The sequence below is a fragment of the Caretta caretta genome, chromosome 9, assembly GCF_965140235.1.
Source record: "Caretta caretta isolate rCarCar2 chromosome 9, rCarCar1.hap1, whole genome shotgun sequence".
NCBI lineage: Eukaryota > Metazoa > Chordata > Testudines > Cheloniidae > Caretta > Caretta caretta.
Genome location: NC_134214.1, coordinates 62,765,269 through 62,786,639, shown reverse-complemented (window position 1 = coordinate 62,786,639; position 21,371 = coordinate 62,765,269). Strand labels below are relative to the sequence as shown.

Below are 21,371 nucleotides of genomic sequence, written 5' to 3'. Positions count from 1 at the left end.
GGGTCATGAGACGGTTAGGAAAGACTCCTAATTCCAAAGAAGAAGTGAAATTAAAAGTGATCTTAGTGCACCATTGGCAACAGCAGCCAGCTAGTAACAATACCTAGCCCATCTAGAACATTTTAATCTATAGTTTTTGAAGCCGTTGATGTCTGGCACTGCCTCTGATAATCAGGCCTAGTGGTTGGAGCGTGGGTCACAGGTAGGTGTAGGGTTAGATCTTGGCCAAAGGTGGTTCAGGAATTGAGATCCAGGGGCAGGTTGGGGTCAAAACTGAGATCTCAGAGGCCTTGTGGAGTTTTAAACAAAGTCTGAATAGCTCTGTTCTCTCTGCAGAGCTGTTTGGTTGTTGGGAGTGTCCCACAAGCTGTCCCCCACCCTCCAGCAAAGAACCAGGTTGGTGAGGGAAACTATGTTGCTTGCAGGGAGTAGCAAACACCCAGCCTGTCACATGCTGCTTTCAAGCAGATGCAATCAGGGCTGATAAACTTTGCACTACGTCCACCACAGACATGTGAGAGGGATACTCTTTTCTCACTCTCCATTCTGCATATTCAAAACCACATTTTCTCTGGCCTGTGAAATTAAATGGAAGCTATCATCATGCTTGGGTACACCCTGCTCCTCCACAGCTCTTCACTTACCACGGGTGAAGAATTCTTGCAGGATAAGGGGCATCCTTTCCACACAGCAGGTGTTGCATATCTCGGAGATCAATGGGTCTGCTCGGTAGCTGAAAGTTAAGCATGTGCTTCTGGTCTTTGCTGGATCAGGGCCTAAATTGTAGGCAATAAACGCCTGTCCAAACCCTATTGAAGTTAATAAATGAGAGTCGTTCTGTTGACTTCAGTAGACAAGACATTGGACCATGCCCTAAAGAAAGAGGGTGCAAAAGACCCAATAGCAAAGAGGATGTCACACCTGCTGCTGGTGCCCTACATTGGAAGGACAGCGCAGGTTTTAACACCTTATGTTAGAGATGCTAAAGGAAGGGAGAGCTGGTTCATTGGCTTTTTCTTTTATTTTATTTGAAGTTTTGGCTGTTTTCTCTGAAATTTCAAGGAGAATTTTCATCCAAATTTGAAAAACGTCAACCAGTTGGTTGGGACAAATGGGAAAAAAAAGACTTTTCCCAAAAAATTTGTTCCATCTTTTTTTCTTTTCTTTTTTTTTTTTGCCAATTTTTTGTGGATATTTTGCATCAAATTATTGAAATGTGAGAAATTTCGACCAGCTCTAAAGGAAGGTACAGCAAACACCTGCTAAGTGGGATGTCCCGCGGGACAGCCACGCACGACAGTGAAGAGCACTTCCCATTTAAGAGCAAACACCTATTTGTACCCCTAGATTGTGATCACAGGAGGCTGTAAAAATGTCCCTCCTGCCTGCGTGGATTCAGGGTTAGATCTGCTGGTGTTAATGGCAAATGTCAGTTTTCCTACATCTTGCACCTGGCTAGCCTGGGATAGCCAACACAGCCAGGGAAGAAAAGATCTCCATTTCTTCTGGCTCATGCACCAGCAACAGAATGGTGACTGGATCCTCCTTGCGGGGTCTTTATCACTACAGAACATGCGGGAGCCAGCATTGCCCACAGGTCCTAGGGTGAGTTTGCTCAGCTTTTATGTTTTAACGGACGGCTTTCGGCACTGACTCAAGGGTTTGTGCTGCCAAAGGCCCTGCGCAAAAACAGCCACCCCTCCCAGCAACTCACCCACTAAACAATCACTAACACATTTTGCTGCCCCTACTATTTTGCTGCTTAGAAAGAACCTTTGGGGCTTGCATATATTTATAGAAGCGGTTGCTTGGCAACTCCTCGAGTCACGTTGCGCTGTGTGTTTAGCAGATGTCTTCTGGGAATCTTGACATCATGCGTGGCTCCGATGCGAGGAAGTGGCTAACCTCACCGGCTCTGCATAGCATGCATAGCCAGGCAAGCCCAGTAGGGAGAGGTCTGGTTTCCAACCCTTGCTGGAGATTAATTTTTAAATACTTTCCCACATGCTGCTAACTGCAGACACAGGACTAAGGGGGCAGGGGATGTGGGTGGGGTATGCAGAGACAGTGTTGGTGGTGATGCTGCTACATAGAATGACTCATAGAAGTGGTGAAACCTACTAGGTGACAGTTGGCCCATCCCACCCAGCCCTCCCCAGTTCAGGGTGAGTCCCTATAACACACTCTCTAGTGCTCTGTCCTGTCCCAGCTGATATAGCCTAAGTGTTGAGTCTTTTACCACTCTGTGGTTCCCAATCCACTTTGCTCTCCCAATTGCGTGGCACCGCATGGCAAACTTCTGAGCAGCTCTGAATATGGCATCTTCCCACAGTTAGACCCAGCTTCTGACCTTTCATAGAAGCTGCTGCAGCCTTTTCAGTGTGTCTCACTGACCACCTCTAAGTTGCCTTTTTGTCCTTTAAGTGGCTGCTGAAAGGCACTAGAGCAGCAGCAGTGGGGACAGATTCATCCTCAAATCAGGTACAGCATGGCCAGGGGCAGCACAAGCTTCCCCTGTACACATGGCCCTTTGCCAGTAGTGATCTTTGACATGGATCTAGGCCAAGATTTCAGGGGTGGCTAGGGATATGGGGTGCCTGAGCTGGGATACCATAAAGGGGCCTGATCTCCAGGAAGACCGAGCACCCGCCCGCTGAAAGGTCATCCCCTTTAACGAACCACCCAGAAACTCACCACTTCAGGAAAGTCTTGGCCAGAATGGGCCTGACTGTCATCTACATCCAGACCCATCCACACCACTCTGGCAGTCTTGTAGGTCCTCCACTCCCACTTTAAGACCCCTTTACACAACTGGAATGGTATAAATGGGCCTTTCTGGAAATGAGAATCAAGCGCAATGACTTCCATCCCATATGGGTATATGTGAAAGGATGAATTTGAAATAATAATGTAATACCTTTTTCTTGTACAGCACTTTTCATTGGTAGATCTCAAAGCACTTTATAAAAGAAGTCAGTATCGTTACACCCATTTCAGAGTTGGGGGAGAGGAGGGAAAACTGAGACACAGAGGTGACATGACTTGCCCAAGATCAACCAATGGCAAATCAGTGAGTAGAAGCCAGGTCTTAAGAGTCCCAGACCAGTGCTCTGGCCACTAGGCTACACTTCCTCCAGGGAAATAGGATAGGGCCATAGCAATTGTTGTTCTTTCAGGTTCAATGATCTCACTTTGTGGGAGTTTTCTGTAATGGATGGTCATCTTTGCAATAGTGATGGTGGCAGATGCCTAAGGGTCACTTGGAGGCCTGCAAACTGGTATAAATCCACTGCAACACCCAGCATACATTTGGCCCACTGCTTGCTACAGGGCTCAGAACTAGACTGCTTTGTAGCTGGGCTGCCTGCATGACTCCAGGTTAGAGTCCCTGGCACAGGAAGTACCATCTGTGCTTGCAGCTGAGCTGCCCTAGCCCCTGCACCTGGACACACCACTCATGCTGGCTGCGGCCCCCTCATGTCCCAGGAAGCCATGAAAAAACAGGTGTTTCCATGTTATAGAGGCAGGGCTTGTGCAATCAGAGGAGGAACTAGGTAGTCTAAAGGTCTCCTTCCCCCACCAGCGCATCACAAAGCTCACGTTCCCATCTGCAGCTGAGTGCTGGTCAGTCCCTTTTTAAAGACACCATAGATCCCTTTTTTCTAAAAGAGCAGTTGACTGCTGGATATTTATAAATCTCGCCCCAGCTGCGGAAGGCCTCAGCAGGCAACCTTAATTGGGGCATTTCCTAACTTCTGAGTGCGTGACTTTGCAACCTTAAGGTTCTTTTAGTGTAGATTTTGGGGATGTTGTTAGAAATGGATCTATCAGATCATGTGACATCATAATTAGAGGCTTTAAATAACATTAATGCCATCAATTAACTGCTGATAGCAAATGCACTCTAAACATGTCCTTGCTCTCCTGTTCTGATAGCATCTCCTTATCAAACATAATTGTGCATCGTTTCCACTTTATCAGCAGGAAATCATGAGGAACAGGGCATCATGACATATAGCTAGAAGGGGACAGAAATAGTTTGAGGGGAAAGTGATGCTGATATTTATTTACAAGGGAAACTCTTAGCTATAGTTTGTGGTTACACTTTGACAAGTGACTATGTCAGACTGCTTACTCACCAGATCTGCTCCCAGGGTCGGCTCAGCTCCATGCAGAGGACATCACCAGCCTACGCATCCCTGAAGTGCAGTGGAAACCCTCAAACTGGAGCTTGAGGGGTGCACAGTCTTGCACAGGGGTCATTAGACCTGCTGGGCGCATTCTGAGCACTAGCTCCTGACGAATAACTAAGGGCTGTTGTTAATAGCTTTGATCCCTGTAAAGTCCTGAAGAAGCAGTACAGCTCAGCAGAGCTCTGATCTCCATTGTACAGCCTCAATGGGATCATTGATTAAATTCCCATTACAGGGCCAATCAGTTGCATGTGTGCAAATGCACTGAGGGCAAGGGAGCTGCCAGCTGCCACTGAGGTTATCGTTGGCAGGCAGTGAGATTGCCCAGGCGTAATCAAGGGCACAGTGCTCCCTGTGAGAACACAGAGGCAGCAAGTTTATAGAAGTCCTGGTATCTTCTGGCAAATCAGGCTACCCCTGCAAGCAAGAAAGGAGGGAAATTCCAGGTCCGTTCTTAAGCACAAACAACTCGATGGGACTCATTCAGAAAAAAAGCAATCTGGGACCAATAGATGGTGGGATGGAAATTGTTGAATCATAGAATCATAGAATATTAGGGTTGAAAGGGACCACAGGAGGTCATCTAGTCTAATCCCCTGCTCAAAGCAGGACTAATCCCCAACTAAATCATCCCAGCCAGGGCTTTGTTAAGCCTGACCTTAAAAATATCTAAGGAAGGAGATTCCAATACACCTGTATTTCCAAGCACAGTCAAACTAAAATCCATAGGCAGAAAGATGGGTTCCAGGGCTGGGGGTCTGATTCTTCTCCAGTTTATCCCACTGCCAATTGGGAGTATCTCCATTTAAGTCAATGGGTTACTCTGAGTGGGAGGAGCAGTGAGAAAAGAATCAGGCCCCCGGATTCTCACTGTAGGCCATTTTAAATGAGAGACAAGCCCCTTTCATTCAGGCTGTTGTGCAATGGAATAAAGAGAAGCAGGAGTTTAATTTGAACATGTTTATTCACAGAGGGAGGGATAGCTCAGTGGTTTGAGCATTGGCCTGCTAAACCCAGGGTTGTGAGTTCAATACTTGAGGGGGCCATTTAGGGACCTGGGGCAAAAATTGGGGATTGGTCCTGCTTTGAGCATGGGGCTGGACTAGATGAGTCTCCTGAGGTTCCTTTCCAATCCTGATATTCTATGATTCAGAGTCAGTCTGTGTCCTGGCCATGTGGATATGGATGTATTCAGCGCCCAAAGTCTGAACAAGTTGTTCTATAAAACCATGCTGTGACCAAAATGGCCTATAGCTGCCCACCCAGCCTCACTGAGCATCCCTCAGTGGACTGGAGATGCCCTCAGTGCCCTGCAGAATGTCTTGGAGATCAGGCAGGGCCTGCTTGCTTCTCTGTCTCCTCCTCCTCCCCACATCTCAATGAGCGGCCCGCAGGGCAAAGCCCCATATCTCCCATCACCAGTGCAGTACCCCAAACACCAGGGAGCCTCACTGAGCCATGCCAGCAGTGCCCTACCTGCCCACCGCTCTGGGGTCCTTGCAGCTTTCCCTGCACGGTACTTATGCAGGTGGATGCACCTTTGCCCAGGCATCTGTTGCTATGGCAATAGGCACTGTACATCTACACTGCCCAAAAATGCCCCTGGCCGGGAGTTGCAGCTCCCAGGTCAGTTGACTCTGGCTCATGGGGCTCATGATTCAGGTCTAAAAATGGCAGTGTGGCCATTCCTGCTCAGGCTACAGCCCAGGCTCTGAAAGTCGGCTGATGGGGCTGGGTCTCAGAATGGGGGCTCCACCCTTAGCAGGAGCAGCTACACAACTATTTTTAGCCCTGCAGCGTGAGCCCAATTCAGTGGAGCCAGGCTCTGAACTGGCCTGCCTGAGGGGGAGCGTAGCTGTGCTCTTAGGTGGTCAGCTTTGGGGGCAGAGCTCATCGGTGTGTTCTGTGTTTGTACAGCACCTAATGCCATGGGGCCCTGGGCCATGCCTGGGGCTCCTGTAGGCTACAGTAGTACAAATAAATAATGATTTGCCAAGAGACACACTGTTCTGTGAGCCAATGGATACCAAGCTTGGATCCAGTTTCAACCTCCCACCCAGCTCAAGGGCCAGAGCCACAGCTGATGTAAATCAGTAACACTCCACTGACATCAGGGAAGCAAGTGCCACCAATGTACACCTTTAGGGCAGCTCAGGGTCTGAGGTTTTGGTTTGGGCTCATCCTCCTTTTAACAAAGACAAAGGTGGCAAGAAGCGAAGGAAGGGGACTCAATCCTCTTGAGTGAGGTTTAAATTTGTGGGGGGTTAAAAAGGGAAGAACTAGAAAAAGACTGAAACAGAGAATTGAAATGTGAGAAGTGGTCAGATACCTTCCCCAGCCCCTGAGAGAAAACGCTGTTGTTCCCACACCCAGTCTCTTTGCTTTTCCCATCTACCCTCAGTACCAGCACTCGTCCTCATTTCTTCTAGTACCCAATCCTAGTTCAGCTCCCTTCAGAGTCCCCATGTTCCTAATATTTGATGAATAATATCAGTTTGGTGCCCTATAAACTGGTGCTGGCATTCTGCCCTTCCACTGATGATCTCTTCTGATCATGTCAAGGGTTAGTGTCCTGTTCTGTACACAACATTTGTTTAAAACACACACAGAGCCAGACAGCTTCAGCCCAAGCACTGCCTGCTTCCGCTCTCTGTGAAACTCAGCTGGTCCAAGCTGCAGAACTCCCACCAGCTCAGTTGTGAGATCAGAGCCACCCACTCCAAGGCACCAGCTGTAGGAGGCCTGACTTAAGCTGGCCAGTCCCCTGGCACAGAGTTCACACCTCCCCCCACACACACGCCCCTTCTCAGACACATTGACTCAAAAACATACACCCAGACATTCACCTACACATCCAGACATTCATCTGTGCACAGCCTGTCACACTCACACCTCATCCTGTCCCTTGCAGTCTTACACTCCTGTTCTCCAGTTTGATTCTCCACCCCACCCCACGTGGCCTGTCTCCCTAGGAAAGTTTCTTGGCTTGTAAACCAGCAGTGAAGTTCCTGAAGTAGTCCTAGAGAACATATGCAGAGAGCAACTCAGGTGCACAAACACATGTTTTACAAAGCTGACAAGGGCAATGCTCAGACTCGCAGTAGCATAGGTGCCATTTGGGTTTAATGGCCATTGCATGCTAAGGTCAGGCTGCTCATGAACACTTGGACTTGCCTTCAACGCCCTGTCCTGCTGCGGCCATGCAAGTGCCTTCCTCTGGCTCATCAACACAAACAACTCTTTAAACAATGTTTCCTCAAAGAGGCAGTGGTTTGCCAGACAGTAGCTGAGAACAATCCCCAGCAGGTAACAGCAGTTTGGGGAGGATCAGAGACATAGTTTGAACCCCACATGTGAGAAAATTTTATCAGAACCATAACATTGGGATATCATTGGATTTATTATTTAGGGGGCTGTATCTCAGGAAGCCTTTGGTGAAATGGACTCGGATTTGGACTGCTGACACTCCCCTGAAGCACAGTCATGTTCAAGACCATCTGACTCAGCATGTTGTTTTTGGAGACTGTAGATAAAAAAACAAGTCTCAGCCTCAACTATCACAGAGTCACCTCTCTGCTGTAATAAGGGCTCCAGGGGTCAGAGGACGCAGTCATTGCATATGAGCCACCATGCCCATTGAAGCCTTTTTCAAGCATCCTCGTTGCTTGGCTACTTCTGTCTGAATGCTGTGATATTTCTCAGGGTGACCCAAGGGTCAAACATACCCCTTTTGGGAGAATCACTTAGCCCCAGCTCCCATCACAGATCCTTTGTCCATGGGGTTCGGTGCAACCCTATAACTACAAGATTACTTGAGTGCACAGCTCTGAAACTCCAGGAATGGGAAAGCCTTGGAGACAGCATTCACAGAGCAAATCCATGCAAAGCAAAGCCTTGGAGACAGCATTCACAGAGCAAATCCACGCAAAGCAAAAATTCCACAAAATCCTTTTATTCATAAAATACATGCATGTCTGTATAAAAATTTTAGAATCAACCTTATTTTACAATATTTACAACAGAATACAAGCATTCAAGACAGAGGCACTTAGGGTCTGGTCTGAAGACATCCAGTAAACAGCTGGGGACTTATGAGAAAGTAAGAACCATTATCTGTTTATTTAGGCCAGTGGTTTTCAACTTTTTCTTCATTTGCAGACCCCTAAAAAATTTCAAATAGAGATGTGGACCCCTTTGGAAATCATAGTTCATGGACCCCCAAGGGTTCACGGGCCACAGGTTGAAAGCCACTAATTTAGGCAATAGCTATCTTCCTGAACCTGAAGAGAGACACCTCATTGTACAGATCCTCAGCTGGTGGTACTTTGGCATTGCTCCATGGACGTCAACAGAGATACGTCAATTTATGGCAGCTGAAGATCTGGCTTGGAATCATTATTAAAGGCCATTTGTTAGGATTCAACAGCCTCCTTTGGTCAATATGGATCAACACAAAATTTGGTGTTATCAGCTGTAAAGCTGTGACCCAAATCCAAAGGTGAGGGATGTTCAGCTCTGGTGGTTTGCACAGTCCCATTATACCTCTAATGGAGGTCCAGAGGGTTAGTATGGGTCTCTCTCTACTCAAACTACGATAAATGGCAATCCATTGCTAGCCTAACCCATCTGAAACCCGTATGGAAGGTGCCTAGAGCATGAGCAGACATTTAGCCAACTTTAAAATGGAGATGCCCCTCAATTGCTGCAGGTGGTATTTGCCAGAAGAGCTACCACTGATGCCAAAGAGCCCTGCAGTGTTAAAGTACTGCAGGAGCCAGGAGGTTCATTAAGAGCAAAACCATTGTCCACAGGCCCAGGAAATACTGTACAATGTCTCATAGAGAGGACCCTGATGGAGCTGGGAAATAAAGAGGCTTCACCCTGCTTTCCTTCTCATTACAGATGGGACTCTGGACTCCAGGGGTAGCTTACCTTGGCTTACAATTCCAGCACTTGCAATTCTGCTCAGAGTAAAGAGGTCTCCTCAGAACACTCTACCCTACCCTCAGAGATGGGGAGACAATACATTGGGAAGAGGAGGGTGGAGGAGTGCTATGGGTAACAACTGGAGAAATTTTGCCTTGAAAGTGGAAAGTTTGTGGTTAGTAGCTCACCAAATGCAGAAGGAAACATGCCAAGGCCAGTACCTAAATAAATCCCAACTCGCAGGTCCCCCCACCCTGAGATGAATCAGTATTTGCCATTTATGCTGATTGTCTGAAGAGGGACCTGCCAGGATTCTCAGGCATGATGGATTTGCACTTCAGGTCTGTTGTTGCTGGACAGTTGCTCTGCAGATGGAAAGCGTGCCTGTATTATCCTTGCCCCATGGGGTATGAATTTTAGACCCTGTTCTTCCAGAGCAGAACATGAAAGGATGGGGTGGAACATCTCAGTTCTGCCATAACCTCTTCTCAGAGCTCCTGGCCAGAGACAGCATCTCACATCTCTGCAGGGCGAAGAAGAAAATGTATTGTTAGGCCATTGAACTCAGCCAATGCAAAGGAAACCCAAACCCTGTTTTGCCCGGCTGTGTGTGTAGTGGTTAAAGCAGGAGATTGGGAATCAGGCCTCCTGGATCCGGCTCCTGGCTCTGCTTGGGGTTAACACCCAACATTTCAACAATGACCAGCTGAACTTCTGACTTCTGTTGGGGGACATTCAGGGGTGCTGAGTAACAAAGGAACTCCAGGGGAGCTGCTCAACACATCTGAAAACAGTCAGACCCTAACTGCCTTAAGCTGGGCACCAAAAAATGACTTTAGAAAGTTTGGACCTTAATTGTGTCTCAGTTTCCCCATCTGTAAAGATGGAGACCAGCCATCCTGCAAAGAGCGTGGAGATGCCTGGGTGCCAGGTGCTGGAGGGGAGCAGCGTTTTGTTATCACCGCTTCTCTTCCAAGTGAGCCATAATGAATGGGAGAGGATTCCATTTACAGCTTTTTACTCATTCTAGAGAAGTGGGCCAGAGGTTGCAGTCAGTATCCCTGCATATGGATGGCAGAAAAGAGCAAGGATTTCCCTTAGACAAAACTGAAGCTAGAAACCCTCTCGCACCTGCATATGTAAAACTCCCCTAGGTTTCATTAGCAGGGAGCAATGCAGCAGGCAAAGAGAGAGTTGCAGGAAAGATCTCTCGCCCTGCTCAGTAAAGGCCAGTGTTACAGGCCTTGGTCAGTGTTCGTCCAATAGCAACCCAGCCCCAGCCCGCTATCCTGAGCTCCTGCTGTCACCACAGATGATCCTATATGCTGGACATCCACACTGGTTTGATTTTTTTTCATTGCAGCCAGCTGCTTGAGTGAGGGGAAATCCAACCTGGGCCAGCTCTCTCTGGGGGGTTTCCTGCCAGCACCAGCACAGCGCAAGACAAATGTAATCAGGAAGTGCTGTCATTTCCCCTCTCCTCTCAGACTAGAGGGGGGCTGCAAGGAAGCAGCAGGGGTGCAGAGCTCGGGCGGCAGCATGCTAGGGCTGCCCTGAACACTCTGGGCCAATGTAGCCCTGAATGATGGAGACTGTAGAATTTAGTGCGGCATGCCCCGCACTTCATCAATAACTGTCAGGCCCCCCCAGCCACCTCCCTCAGGGCTGGACAGTATCATCACCCCCCCCTTGACAGATGGGAAAGGGTGGTGCGAGAGGGGAAAGGAGAGACTCACCCAAGGTCACTTTTCCAACTGGGTGGAAAAGACTAGACTGGAATCCCAGGGTGAAATCCTGGCTCCATTGAGGTCAGGGGGAGTTTTGCGATGGACTTCAATGGGGCCAGGATTTCACCCAAGATCTCCAGATTCCACTAGTGTTTAATGCTGGTGTTTCTAACAAGCCTGAGGGACTTAGAAGCCCAGGTTTATGGATTCCATGGGAGCTGAGTGGTGCTCTAGGGGATTCAGGCCCTTAACTCCCATTGAAAACCCCACCCTTAAACACTAGATTACATTCCCCGCCATGGCTGCCTTGTGCCAGACTAACCCAGGAGGACACACTGTAGCCTAGACACCACCTTCCAGCCCAGGGGCTGTACAGCCCTGGAGGCAGCAGGCCAGAATTCACACCTGCCAGATTCCCATGCTGTCTGTCAAGGTACAATTCCTAACGTTAAAGGAGAGCAGGATGCAGCCGCCACAGGACAGGCGGAGCTCCTGCAAGGGACTGCACCGGGTGGAGAACAGGGAGAGGCGTGGTCAGACACAGTCATGCCTAGGGACGAATCGTCAGCCTGGGTCCGTTGCCGTAGTTCTATTGACTTCAGGGGAGCTGCACTGATGGCCACCAGTGGAGGATCTAGCTTTCAGCAGTCACCAAAACATGGCAGAGATCAAGGCTCCATACATACCCTCTAGCACTTTATCCAGATCCGCAATGAACTCCTCCAGCTCCTGTGTGTCCCCGAGTTTAGCTAACAGAGAGAAAGATCCATGGTCAGATGCTCGGCAAGCCACACCCATCCCAGTGCAGGTCACAAAAGGGATTCTCCTCGGCGTCTTCTGCCCATGGCTGCTCAGGCCATGCTACTATTACTGCTTTCATAACATCACCCACTGGGGCATCTTGTCACAAGGATTTGGAACATCTGGGATGTCGTTTATAGACTAGCCTCAGGCTAGGTCTACACCGTGAACTAGGGGTGGGATCCCCCGGCTTGTGCACACACACTGGAGCTCATTCCATGCAGCTGCAACAGCGGAGGCCCGGTATTCACGGGTGGCTGCAGCAGAGGTGGCTGAGCCCTGCCAAGTACGTACCCGCTGTTTTAAGGCGGTCTGCACTCAGCACAGCTCAGGCGTGCCTCCTCGGTCACAACGACACCTCCTCGGTCACAACGACACCGCTCTTTATCCTCATACGAGTGCTCACTGAGCCGGCGTGAGCCCGTGTACGTGAGCCGGGGAATCGCATCCCTAGCTCGTAGCCTTAATGTGAAATCTAACTGGGCTGTGGGGTATTTCTGATGGCCAGTCTGGAGTAAAAATGATTGTTCTGCCTGGCATTACGGCCCAGGTCCTTGGGAATGCCTTAAACCAATGCGCTGAGACTTGACAGTAAGATGCATATACTGTGATCTTTACTGATCGCATCAGCCCTGCATGAGCACTTATTAATCTCTCAAGGCCCTGCACTGTACACTCTCGTCTTAGGGCAAAATGTGGGATGGATTTTCCTGGGGATAGCCTTTCCAAAGTCCTGACTTGGAATTGAAGAGCCTGAGGGATGATGGTGGTGTCCCCAGGAGACGCCTGGGAGAGCATCAGACATGTAAGCCATGGTTCCTTTATTGTGGCATGGAAGTGTGTGTAGGGGACTCTCCCTAATCTCTGAATCCTCATACAGATTCCAGTCTCATTTCTACAGGGGACACAGGATGTCACCCCAGAACAAACCTCCTTAGAGGTCCTTGTGCAACCACCAGCCTGTATCCCCATTAGCACAACCAGTTCAGCCCAGCCAACATGCTTCTGGGGTTTGGAGTGGCCCAAAGGGGTGTCACCTGGACTGATGGGCTGAACTTAAGCGAAGGAAAATTCGGGTTGAATATTAGGAGGAACTGACAGCTTGGAGGCAAGGGCCCCCTTCTCCTCTCACATTCACTGGGGTGAGTCAAGAGTGACTCCAAGCAAATCAGTGGCGTTCTGATGTAGAAGGAAAATCAGGGCTACAGACCCAAGTATTGCTCTTGTTCCTGTGCAAGGCACCGCTTCTGAGATCACCCTCTGCTAGGCCCTGTCAGTGCCAGGGCTGGGTGACCCTTTCAGTAACAAGGTTCTGGGCTGGGATCCATGAGCTCTGAATGGACCCATCAGATTGGATTCCAGCCTGGATCAGAAACATAGCTCGGTAACATCATGCATGTTCTGCAATCCAGAGGGAGTCGACTCTCCTCTCCATTCCTCACAGAACACACCCCTCTAGCCAGGATTCCCACATAAAAACGTGGATACGCTGCAGTTACTGAACTGAATGCACCTTACCTTTAATGCATTCAATTTCTCTAGGGCCATTGCTGAGGAAATGGGCTCAGATCCTGCATACTTCTACCCTGAGGACACTTTAAATAGGATTCCCCATGGTACCCCTTGAAGAGGACTTTTTGATGGAGAGGTGTCCTGGTCTTACCTTTGGAGTTAGCAGTGCTGGCCGACGTGTTGAGATCTTCTTCACTGGAGTTTAAACTGCTCCCAGGAGACGTGCTGGTACCTGCATACAGAACAAGATCAGTCACTGCACCGAGGCATCATCTAGCTCCAAGAACCACAGGGGCATTATAAAGATGCCAGCAGGGGACAGGGGCCAACATGGTGCAACATGGATTCCCAAATCTAGCTGCTGGGTCCCACTTTCTGCCAGCTGAGTTGCTGAACTGCATCACTCTTGCTACAAATCTCAGCTACAAAAGAGAACAACGCTCTTTTACCAGCCCAGCAGAGGCCAAATTCAATCTAACGGCATCTTCTGTGGTCTGGGTGTGATGGTGGAACAGAGTGATCTGGAACTTCAGTGGGATTATCACAGGCACATGAGGGCAGTGAAAGATCAGAGAGGTGGGTTTTGGCCCACGACCCTGGCATGTTATGCAGCAGTGAAGCCATTAAATCCCTTCTCGCATGGGGGATACAATGTAGAGGCTGACAAACCCTTGACTTTAAAGATGCACCTGTCAGGCACACAGATACCACAGCCCCTCAAAGTAAGCACAGATGCTACTTAACAAAGCCCTAGAGGGAAGAGACCCATGAATGTGTGGCCAACATGGGGATGCTCAAAGACGGAATGACCTGGAAGTTTAATCACTGAACAAACCAGAGGTGCAGCTACAGACTGTTGAGGAAGTAAAATTGCAGGAGCCCTGCAGCCACGTTCAAGGGCTCTCCAGCAAGATAGTAAGCAGTTGGGTGGGGATGGAAGAGGCAGACAAGTTCCCCTTGTCCCTCCCAGTGGGATTTTCCCCAGTGATGAAACACCCCCGCCCCAGGTGAACACCATGACTCCTTTTATTCTGCACCGACAGCCCCCAAAACTCACTTTCTAGCTCATCGATGCCACTGTCATAGACACTGGGGAGGGTCCTTCTCTTCAGCTCCTCCAGATGCTGCTCATACTGACAAACTTCACCCTTGTCAAAGTCTTCGATCACCTCGTCAAACTCCCTCAGGAGGTCATGGAGGTCGTCTGGCAGCACTGAAGAGTCAATAGATCAGCCCGGTGAGTCATTCGGAGGCAAAGGCAAACACACACACACACAGAACCCAGGAGTACTTCTGGGCAGGGTGGGAAAGGGGATCAGGATATCAGAAGGAGAGGGAAATTATGGGGAAAAGGAGGAAAGAGGTTTGCTGTGAAGCTTGAAAATCAGATGACATGGGGAAAAGACAGTAGTTGTCCTGGGTGGTGGGAGCTGCATGGGAGAAGGCTCTCGCATCAACAGTGGCCAGATTTTGGGGGAGAACTGGGAATTCAGTGCCCTGAGTAGAGCAGACAGACTAGGAACCAGAGGTCAGTGATGTTACCCCAGTGTCGAGCCCATGTGAGAGTGATCAGAGTCAGACCCTGGATCTGAGTAAGGGGGAGGGACTAGAAAAGCAACTTTGAAGTGATCTGTAGAACAGAAGAGCATTCCCGTAGGATGGTCACCTTTAGCCACGTACAAAATGGAACACAGGAGGAGCTGCTGCCTGGGCATGCCTTTATCCACCCCCAGCATTCCCCGCCATGTACACCCCAGCAGCCAATCCCAGTTATGCTCTCAGCATTATGGACTAGTGGGTCAGATATGAATATCAACCCCTTGCTCTCAGTTATCCATGTGATTGACTGGCCAACATGTCCTAATCAGCCAATGACTGTGCAGACACCCATTTGCAGTGGTGCTCATGAGTGTGACCTGAGAACACCAGGGCTCTGTCTACAGAATGATTGAAACTGTGCCAGCAACAGCACGGATGCAGTTGTGCAGCAGAGAATCCGAGACAGATGCTGGGCCCGATTCTGATCTCACTTACTGCCTTACCTGAGAGTAATGTCACCAGTTTCAATAGTTACTCCCAGTTTCCACCAACGTGAGATCGGAATCAGATCATGCCAGTTCACTGGATTCCTCCCAGTGGTTTTTAAATGGGCATGGGAGGGGGAAAACCAAGGGATGTAAATTTGTAGAGGAAACTTTGTCAGGATTTTAAAGGAGCCCTGTATTTACTCCTTGGGAGCTGAGTGAGTTTCCAGGACCAGCCCTCCAGCTACGTGCAAATCAAGCAATATAAATACAATTGGCAGAGTCTCCTCTATAATTTGACTTCCTTGTTGCGAAGCTATGAGCTGGGACTGTAAGCTTTGGCAATTCTGTAGGAGAAAAAAAAAACATCTGAAATGCAGCAGGGAGTGCTGGGAAAGCCGCGCAGTCATTCCAGCCTGGGGTAGAGCAGCAGATGTACTCCAGGATGCATCTGAGCCGACCCCAGACCACCAGCTTCAGCAACTGGACAGACAACTCTTCCTCACCCCCCTCAGAACTTTTTCAGCCTCACTCCACCCAACTGCTATGGGCACCAGCTTTCTGGCTAACAAGGGCTGTAAGAGAGCCAGCAATTCTAGCCAGCTAAGGAGCAGCAGGGTTGCTGATGGATGGTGCAAGGTTCTTCTTCCCCCCTGAGGAGTGAGCATGTCCCTTCTGCAGCTCCACCAGCAAGAATGTGCCAAATGCAGCTGGGAGCAAATAAAAGCTATTTCCTTTGACTTCAATGGACATCCCACCAGCTGGTGCATCAGCACTTTGTGGCTTGTAGCCAAACTAATTGTCACAACCAGTCACATCACCGACTTTGACCCATTGAGCCAAAGTCTTCCCTGGTTTAACTCCATTGCCCTCAGGAGAATTACAGCAGGGAAGACACTAACCCACTGCCATTTTCCCCCCACACAGCTGGCCTTGAGAAACTTACAGAGTAGCCTAGGAGTGTAATAAAGAAACATTACAAACTTGCAGAAAGAAGAGCTGAGCTGATGCACCACAGGACCGCAAGAGAGTCTTCAGCACATTTACAAACCACCACTCTACACTACACAGAGCCAGATTCTGCTCTCCCTCAGAGTTGGGTAAGTCAGGAGTCCCTCCACTGGGAAGCTGGTGTGTGAGCAGAAACAGGCCTGTCAGCTGGGTCTCTCTAGCCACCTATATATAGGCCCATCACCATAGTAGATGGCTGGCTCACAAACATTAAGAGGCCAGATCCTCAACTGCTGGAAACCTGTGTAGCTAATTGCCCAATGGATTTGTCCTCACAGCACCCCCATGACAGCACTGACACCCCCATTTTACATATGGAGAACTAAGGCACGGAGAGACCAAGTGACTTCTCATAGGTCCCACAGGAAGCTTGTGGCAGAGTCTGGAATAGGACTCAGATCTCCCAAATCCCAGCTCCATGCCTTGACCCCCAAAACTACCTTGCCTCACCATTTCCCTCCAGAAGAGGCTAATTATCTCCAGAAAGCATGTAATGTTCTTGGGATCACATCAGCACACACTGGGCACTTTGCAGAGAGAGCTTAAAATAAGATCTTAGCTTCAAAGAGTTTACAATATAAACATTTGCTCTGATCTCTGAAAGACTATTGAAAGCTTTTTCTGTTCACATGCACTCCCTCCTCAACTCACAATAGAATGTGTTTATGAGACCCAAAGGTTTTGATGCAAGCCAACTTGAGCAAGGAAAAGCTTGTTATGATTAGATTTTGTATGGAATACACTCTCCTCTGTGAGTTGGAGACCCCCTGCAATACTCATGAAGATTAAGGCAAGTTTAAAAATGGAAAGCCATCCTGCTCCTTTACCCATCAACCTCCTTGCCTTGCTGGCTTCAAGTTCAATCATAATCACATACAAGAGCCTATTGTCTATGTGCTCATTTCCACTGAGGTTTTCTTGACAGTAGACTTTAAAAAAAAACAAAAAAACACACAATCAAAAAACCCTTCTGACCTGTATGAGAACTGATATACTCAAAACTGAAATGGATCCTGGTGAGCTACTGGGAGATCCACAAGCTGGATTCTGATTTCATCTATGCTGGTATAAATCAGGTTTAAGTCCACTGAGTTACTCTGGATTTAGCTTAGCTGCGATCCAGCTCTATCTTTGTAAATTCATGGCTATTTATTGAGAGTACCACTCTCAGAGGAAGATCCCATCGGTCACCCATGCATAACAGCTTTCAGAAAGATCAGAAAATTCTCCTGCTGCATTTACAGCTTATAATTAAAACCACTTACAAACACAAGCACAGACAAGATAATCGAGAATGTGATGAAGCCCGACTTCTGTGTGGGTGTGCCCGGGCATGTGCGGGTGTGTGCATATGAGTGAGAGATAATGGTTACTGCCCCGATCCTTGTGCCATTTCAAGAATGAGGCTAACGGTACACAGGGTATCTGCAGATGGCAGGAAACATACACAATGCAACTTCTATCCACCAGCAACTGTTTTTAGTTACAGAGTATGGCAAGAGGAGGTAGAATTGTGCTGCAAGAGCGCCTTCTGAGCGACATATCTTGGCTCTCTGAAAGTCCCTAATAAATAACTTGTTTTGTGGTTCTTACCACAGTTTAGAGGGGAAAACCCTTAGAATATTTCCCTAATCTTCAGTAAAGCAGTCTACCTTTTTTCCCTTCCATTGTACAACATGCATTTGCTCTTTTGGGCAGAAACGCAATGCAGATAGGCTTCATGGGGAGAAAGCTGCCGAAGAGAAGGTGCTGCTTGGAATAATTAATGGCTAGTAAACAGTTTACAGGAGCGTGATTCCAGGATGGGGTTTTTTCCCCCCACAGCGTTGGAAGGAATCAGGGTTAACACTGGAGACAGCTGACTTGCCTGCCCATGAGAGAGGCGCTACAGGCTTTGAGGTTCAATGCTGCAGCCGCTGCTCTGTACCCTTTAAGTCTGGCAGCTGGAGCTGCCTCTCATGGTCAGTGCCTATCAGCACACGATCAAGAAAAAAAATTGGGGCAGGGGGGATTTTTATCAAAATGTGGCTATGTACGGATACTGCTCCCTGCATGCAGGGACACAAATCCACAAGAGCGTGGGTTATAGCTCACGAAAGCTTGTGCCCAAATAAATTTGTTAGTCTCTAAGGTGCCACAAGGACTCCCCATTGTTTTTACCCATCCTTTAACATTCATGAGAAGAAGGAAGAAATATAACAACAGTACGATCCTGGAACGCTTAATCCATTGAAGCCAGTGCAATGAGCTGAGGATCAGACCACAAAATTCTATCCAAAGGGTGAAAACAGTTCCACATGGAAGTTTACTCTTTAGAAATGTTAAACAACTCACACTAGCTTTGTGGAACAGCATAATGGGTTGGAGAAAGGGAGGAAAGCTTGCCGGGCTTTGGGGTTGTTGGTTTTATTTATTTATTATGATCCCACAAAAAGAAATGTTAATTGAACCCAAGTTGCAGTTATCTGTAAACATAATAAAGCACTATAGGATTCGTGACATTTTGGATGGCTGGTTACTGATGGCTTTTTGAAACGAGGCAGAGTTTTATTATTAATGCCAGTTGGTTTTTTGTTCACATTATTATTATTTCAATAAAAGGAATGTCTCTTTATGACACAAACCTGTGACCTGGACTTTTAGGAACACATCTATTTCTTTCTTCTTTTCTTTTGAAATTTGGTCTGAAGTACATTTGTTTTCTGGGACTGAGAGATGCTGGGAGGATACTGTTGCAAGATCATAAAGATCAGAGATCTATATTTTAGTTGCTGTGTGATGATTTATGTTAATTATTGGGGAAAGAGTCTATTTGTGTAACTTTATTTTTAAAATATGTCAAGGATTACTTAAGGCAAAGGGAAAGGAGTACTTGTGGCACCTTAGAGACTAACCAATTTATTTGAGCATAAGCTTTTGTGAGCTACAGCTCACTTCATCGGATGTATACTGTCCTTTTTCATGGACGGTGTACACAAACAAAGTAAATACACATACAAAATGTATATCTAAGAGAACACCTTTCCCTCTTTAGTATGAGTGAAGAGATGAAAGAGCAAGCTCACTGTACTTGGTTTAAAAATAAAGGAACAAGTCTGGCATTTTTCCTCTGATCAGGTTTTAGGTTAAGGGCAAATAATCAAAAATACACACCGCATATTGGATTCTTTAAAATAGCATGTGGAAATAATTATTGTGATATGAATTGTTTTCAATAAAACCTTTTTTCAGTTATTTAACACCATTTATGATGATGCTTTATTGTGATTTTAATCTAGAGCAACAAATTATATTGAATAGAGAGAAGTTCTATAAGCGAGGGTGAAGAGAGATTTTTAAAAAATACCAACACACTGAACAATTACTTCTCCCCACTAAGAAGATCAGAGGTAGTGATGCAGCTAATTCATACTATAGCATTCAAACCGATGCACCAACCTCTTCGATATTATCCCTTTTTAGAAATTGGATTTTCCAAGGATGACAGGCAAGGTTAAACATATAAAGCGCTACGAGGTTTTTAACAAAACAGCCAGAAAAGGTCAATAAGAGTTTTCAAATACATTAATGAATAGAAACTCATTTGCATTTCAATGATCAAATATACTTGTAATAACTCACAGGAGAAGGGGGAAAGTTAATACAGAAGGAGGCAGCACTAACCTGCATTGTTCATGTTCTCTGTGGGGCTGGCCATGATCAGCGGGGGAAACGCTCTTCTCTTCTGCACAGGAAGACAATAGGTCACAACGTGAAAATGACTAAATTCTAAGAGCTATTTTCACCCAGGCGCGGCAAGTTTTGTGCTTTCGGCCCTGCCCCCTCCTTCGCGCTAAGCCAATCAGAGGGCCGCTCGCGGGGCTCCGCCTAGCAAACCCCAGCAGCCTGTCAAGGAGCGGCGGCTGAAAGAAGGGGGTTTTCTGTGAATGGAATGGAACGTGCGTCCCGGAAAGAATGCCGTATGTCCGGCCAAAAAAACGATACACGCCGCGGCACCGAGCGATCGCTCAGGATCCTGCCGACGGGGCCAGTGCGGGGCACCGTGGGGCTTATAGACCGGAGGCGTAGGAGTATTTAACCCGTGTGTGTGGAGCAATTTGCAGGAGAGAATAAAGTCCTGGAGGACGTGGCGGAAAGGATGAAAACCTTGATGACTCTATAGTGGAGGTGTTTGCAGAGAGGACTGAAATCGGGGGGGTGGGAGGTGCCTTGGATGTGTCTGGGGGGTATTAGGAGAAGGCAGAGCCGCTGTTGGCGGTGATTCGCAGGGTATCTAGACAGAGCGAGGATGAAACATATACGGGAGGGAGGGAAAGAAAGGTGTCCAGGACTGTTTGCAAGGGATGGTAGACTAAAACGTGTGTATGCACGAGGAAGAGTGCTCAGTCCGGGTGCTAGCAGAGGGGATGGATACATCCCTTAGTGGTATGTGGAGGCATCTGAGAGCAGGAGCTGGGGGACGGGCCCTTTTCAGCATTACACAGCGTGGATGAGTCTTGTAAAGTACCCAAAATGTGTTACATAATTTATGGACGGCCCCATAACACCCTCCTACAGTTGAGAGCTCATGTAAAGAGGGCTTCAAATGTTCCGGGCAGAAATGCTTTAGCACTATTCAGACAGGTGAGGGGGTGGGGGACTTCACCAGTCAGTAAAATCACCCTTTTCTCAGTGCCTTCTTTGGTCCCAAGTCTCCAATTAACAATGTCAAAAACAAACTAAAAAGCAAAATCACTTGTCAAAGAGCTGAGTTGAACATGCTTACTTTGGTAGGTTGCATGTTTCCCGTAGTTCTTGTTTCTACCAGTAAATCCCAAATTGTTCTGTTTGAAAACACTGGCTTCCTTCTGTGTCTGTTCATTGAGGGTGCTAGTTCACAATTAAGACACAGATCTGAGTATTTAGGATAAATTCATAATCTGATTACATGAGCTGTAACTACTGCTGGTACAATGCTATGCATTTCCTTGTAATTAAATCAAACTCAAAAATTCAGGACTTGGGGGAAGATGCAAAGAAAAACAATTCACTCAGTTTCTAAGTGGAAACTTGCCATTAATGTCACTGAGGACGAAGGGTCTGGCTTGGTCTGGAAAAAAAGGAGCCTGCATTTTAAAATGACTCATGCTTGGTGTGCCTTGATTTTACGGAGTCCAGTCTCCGTACTATAAATGATT

At 47.7% G+C, this 21,371-nt stretch overlaps 1 protein-coding gene across 1 annotated transcript; it reads right to left on the bottom strand.

The window, feature by feature from the left end:
• Positions 1-8,129: 8,129 nt before the first annotated feature.
• On the bottom strand, positions 8,130-19,965 carry LOC125642987 (regulator of cell cycle RGCC). Its single transcript, XM_048865020.2, has 5 exons — positions 19,858-19,965; positions 14,217-14,372; positions 13,311-13,391; positions 11,533-11,595; positions 8,130-9,642 (listed from the first exon to the last, which is right to left on the bottom strand). The coding sequence occupies exons 1-5, from the start codon at positions 19,889-19,891 to the stop codon at positions 9,635-9,637; spliced, it is 342 nt and encodes a 113-aa protein (XP_048720977.2). The 5' UTR covers positions 19,892-19,965; the 3' UTR covers positions 8,130-9,634.
• Between the last annotated feature and the right edge of the window lie 1,406 nt (positions 19,966-21,371).

Bases quoted from the DNA above. Each gene is read 5' to 3' on its own strand.
- LOC125642987 (XM_048865020.2), bottom strand. From the start codon at position 19,891: ATGGCCAGCCCCACAGAGAACATGAACAATGCAG. The intron at 14,373-19,857 runs GTTAGTGCTGCC...TTGACTCTTCAG, and splicing joins AGAGAACATGAACAATGCAG to TGCTGCCAGACGACCTCCAT. The intron at 11,596-13,310 runs GTAAGACCAGGA...TCTCTCTGTTAG, and splicing joins CAGCACTGCTAACTCCAAAG to CTAAACTCGGGGACACACAG.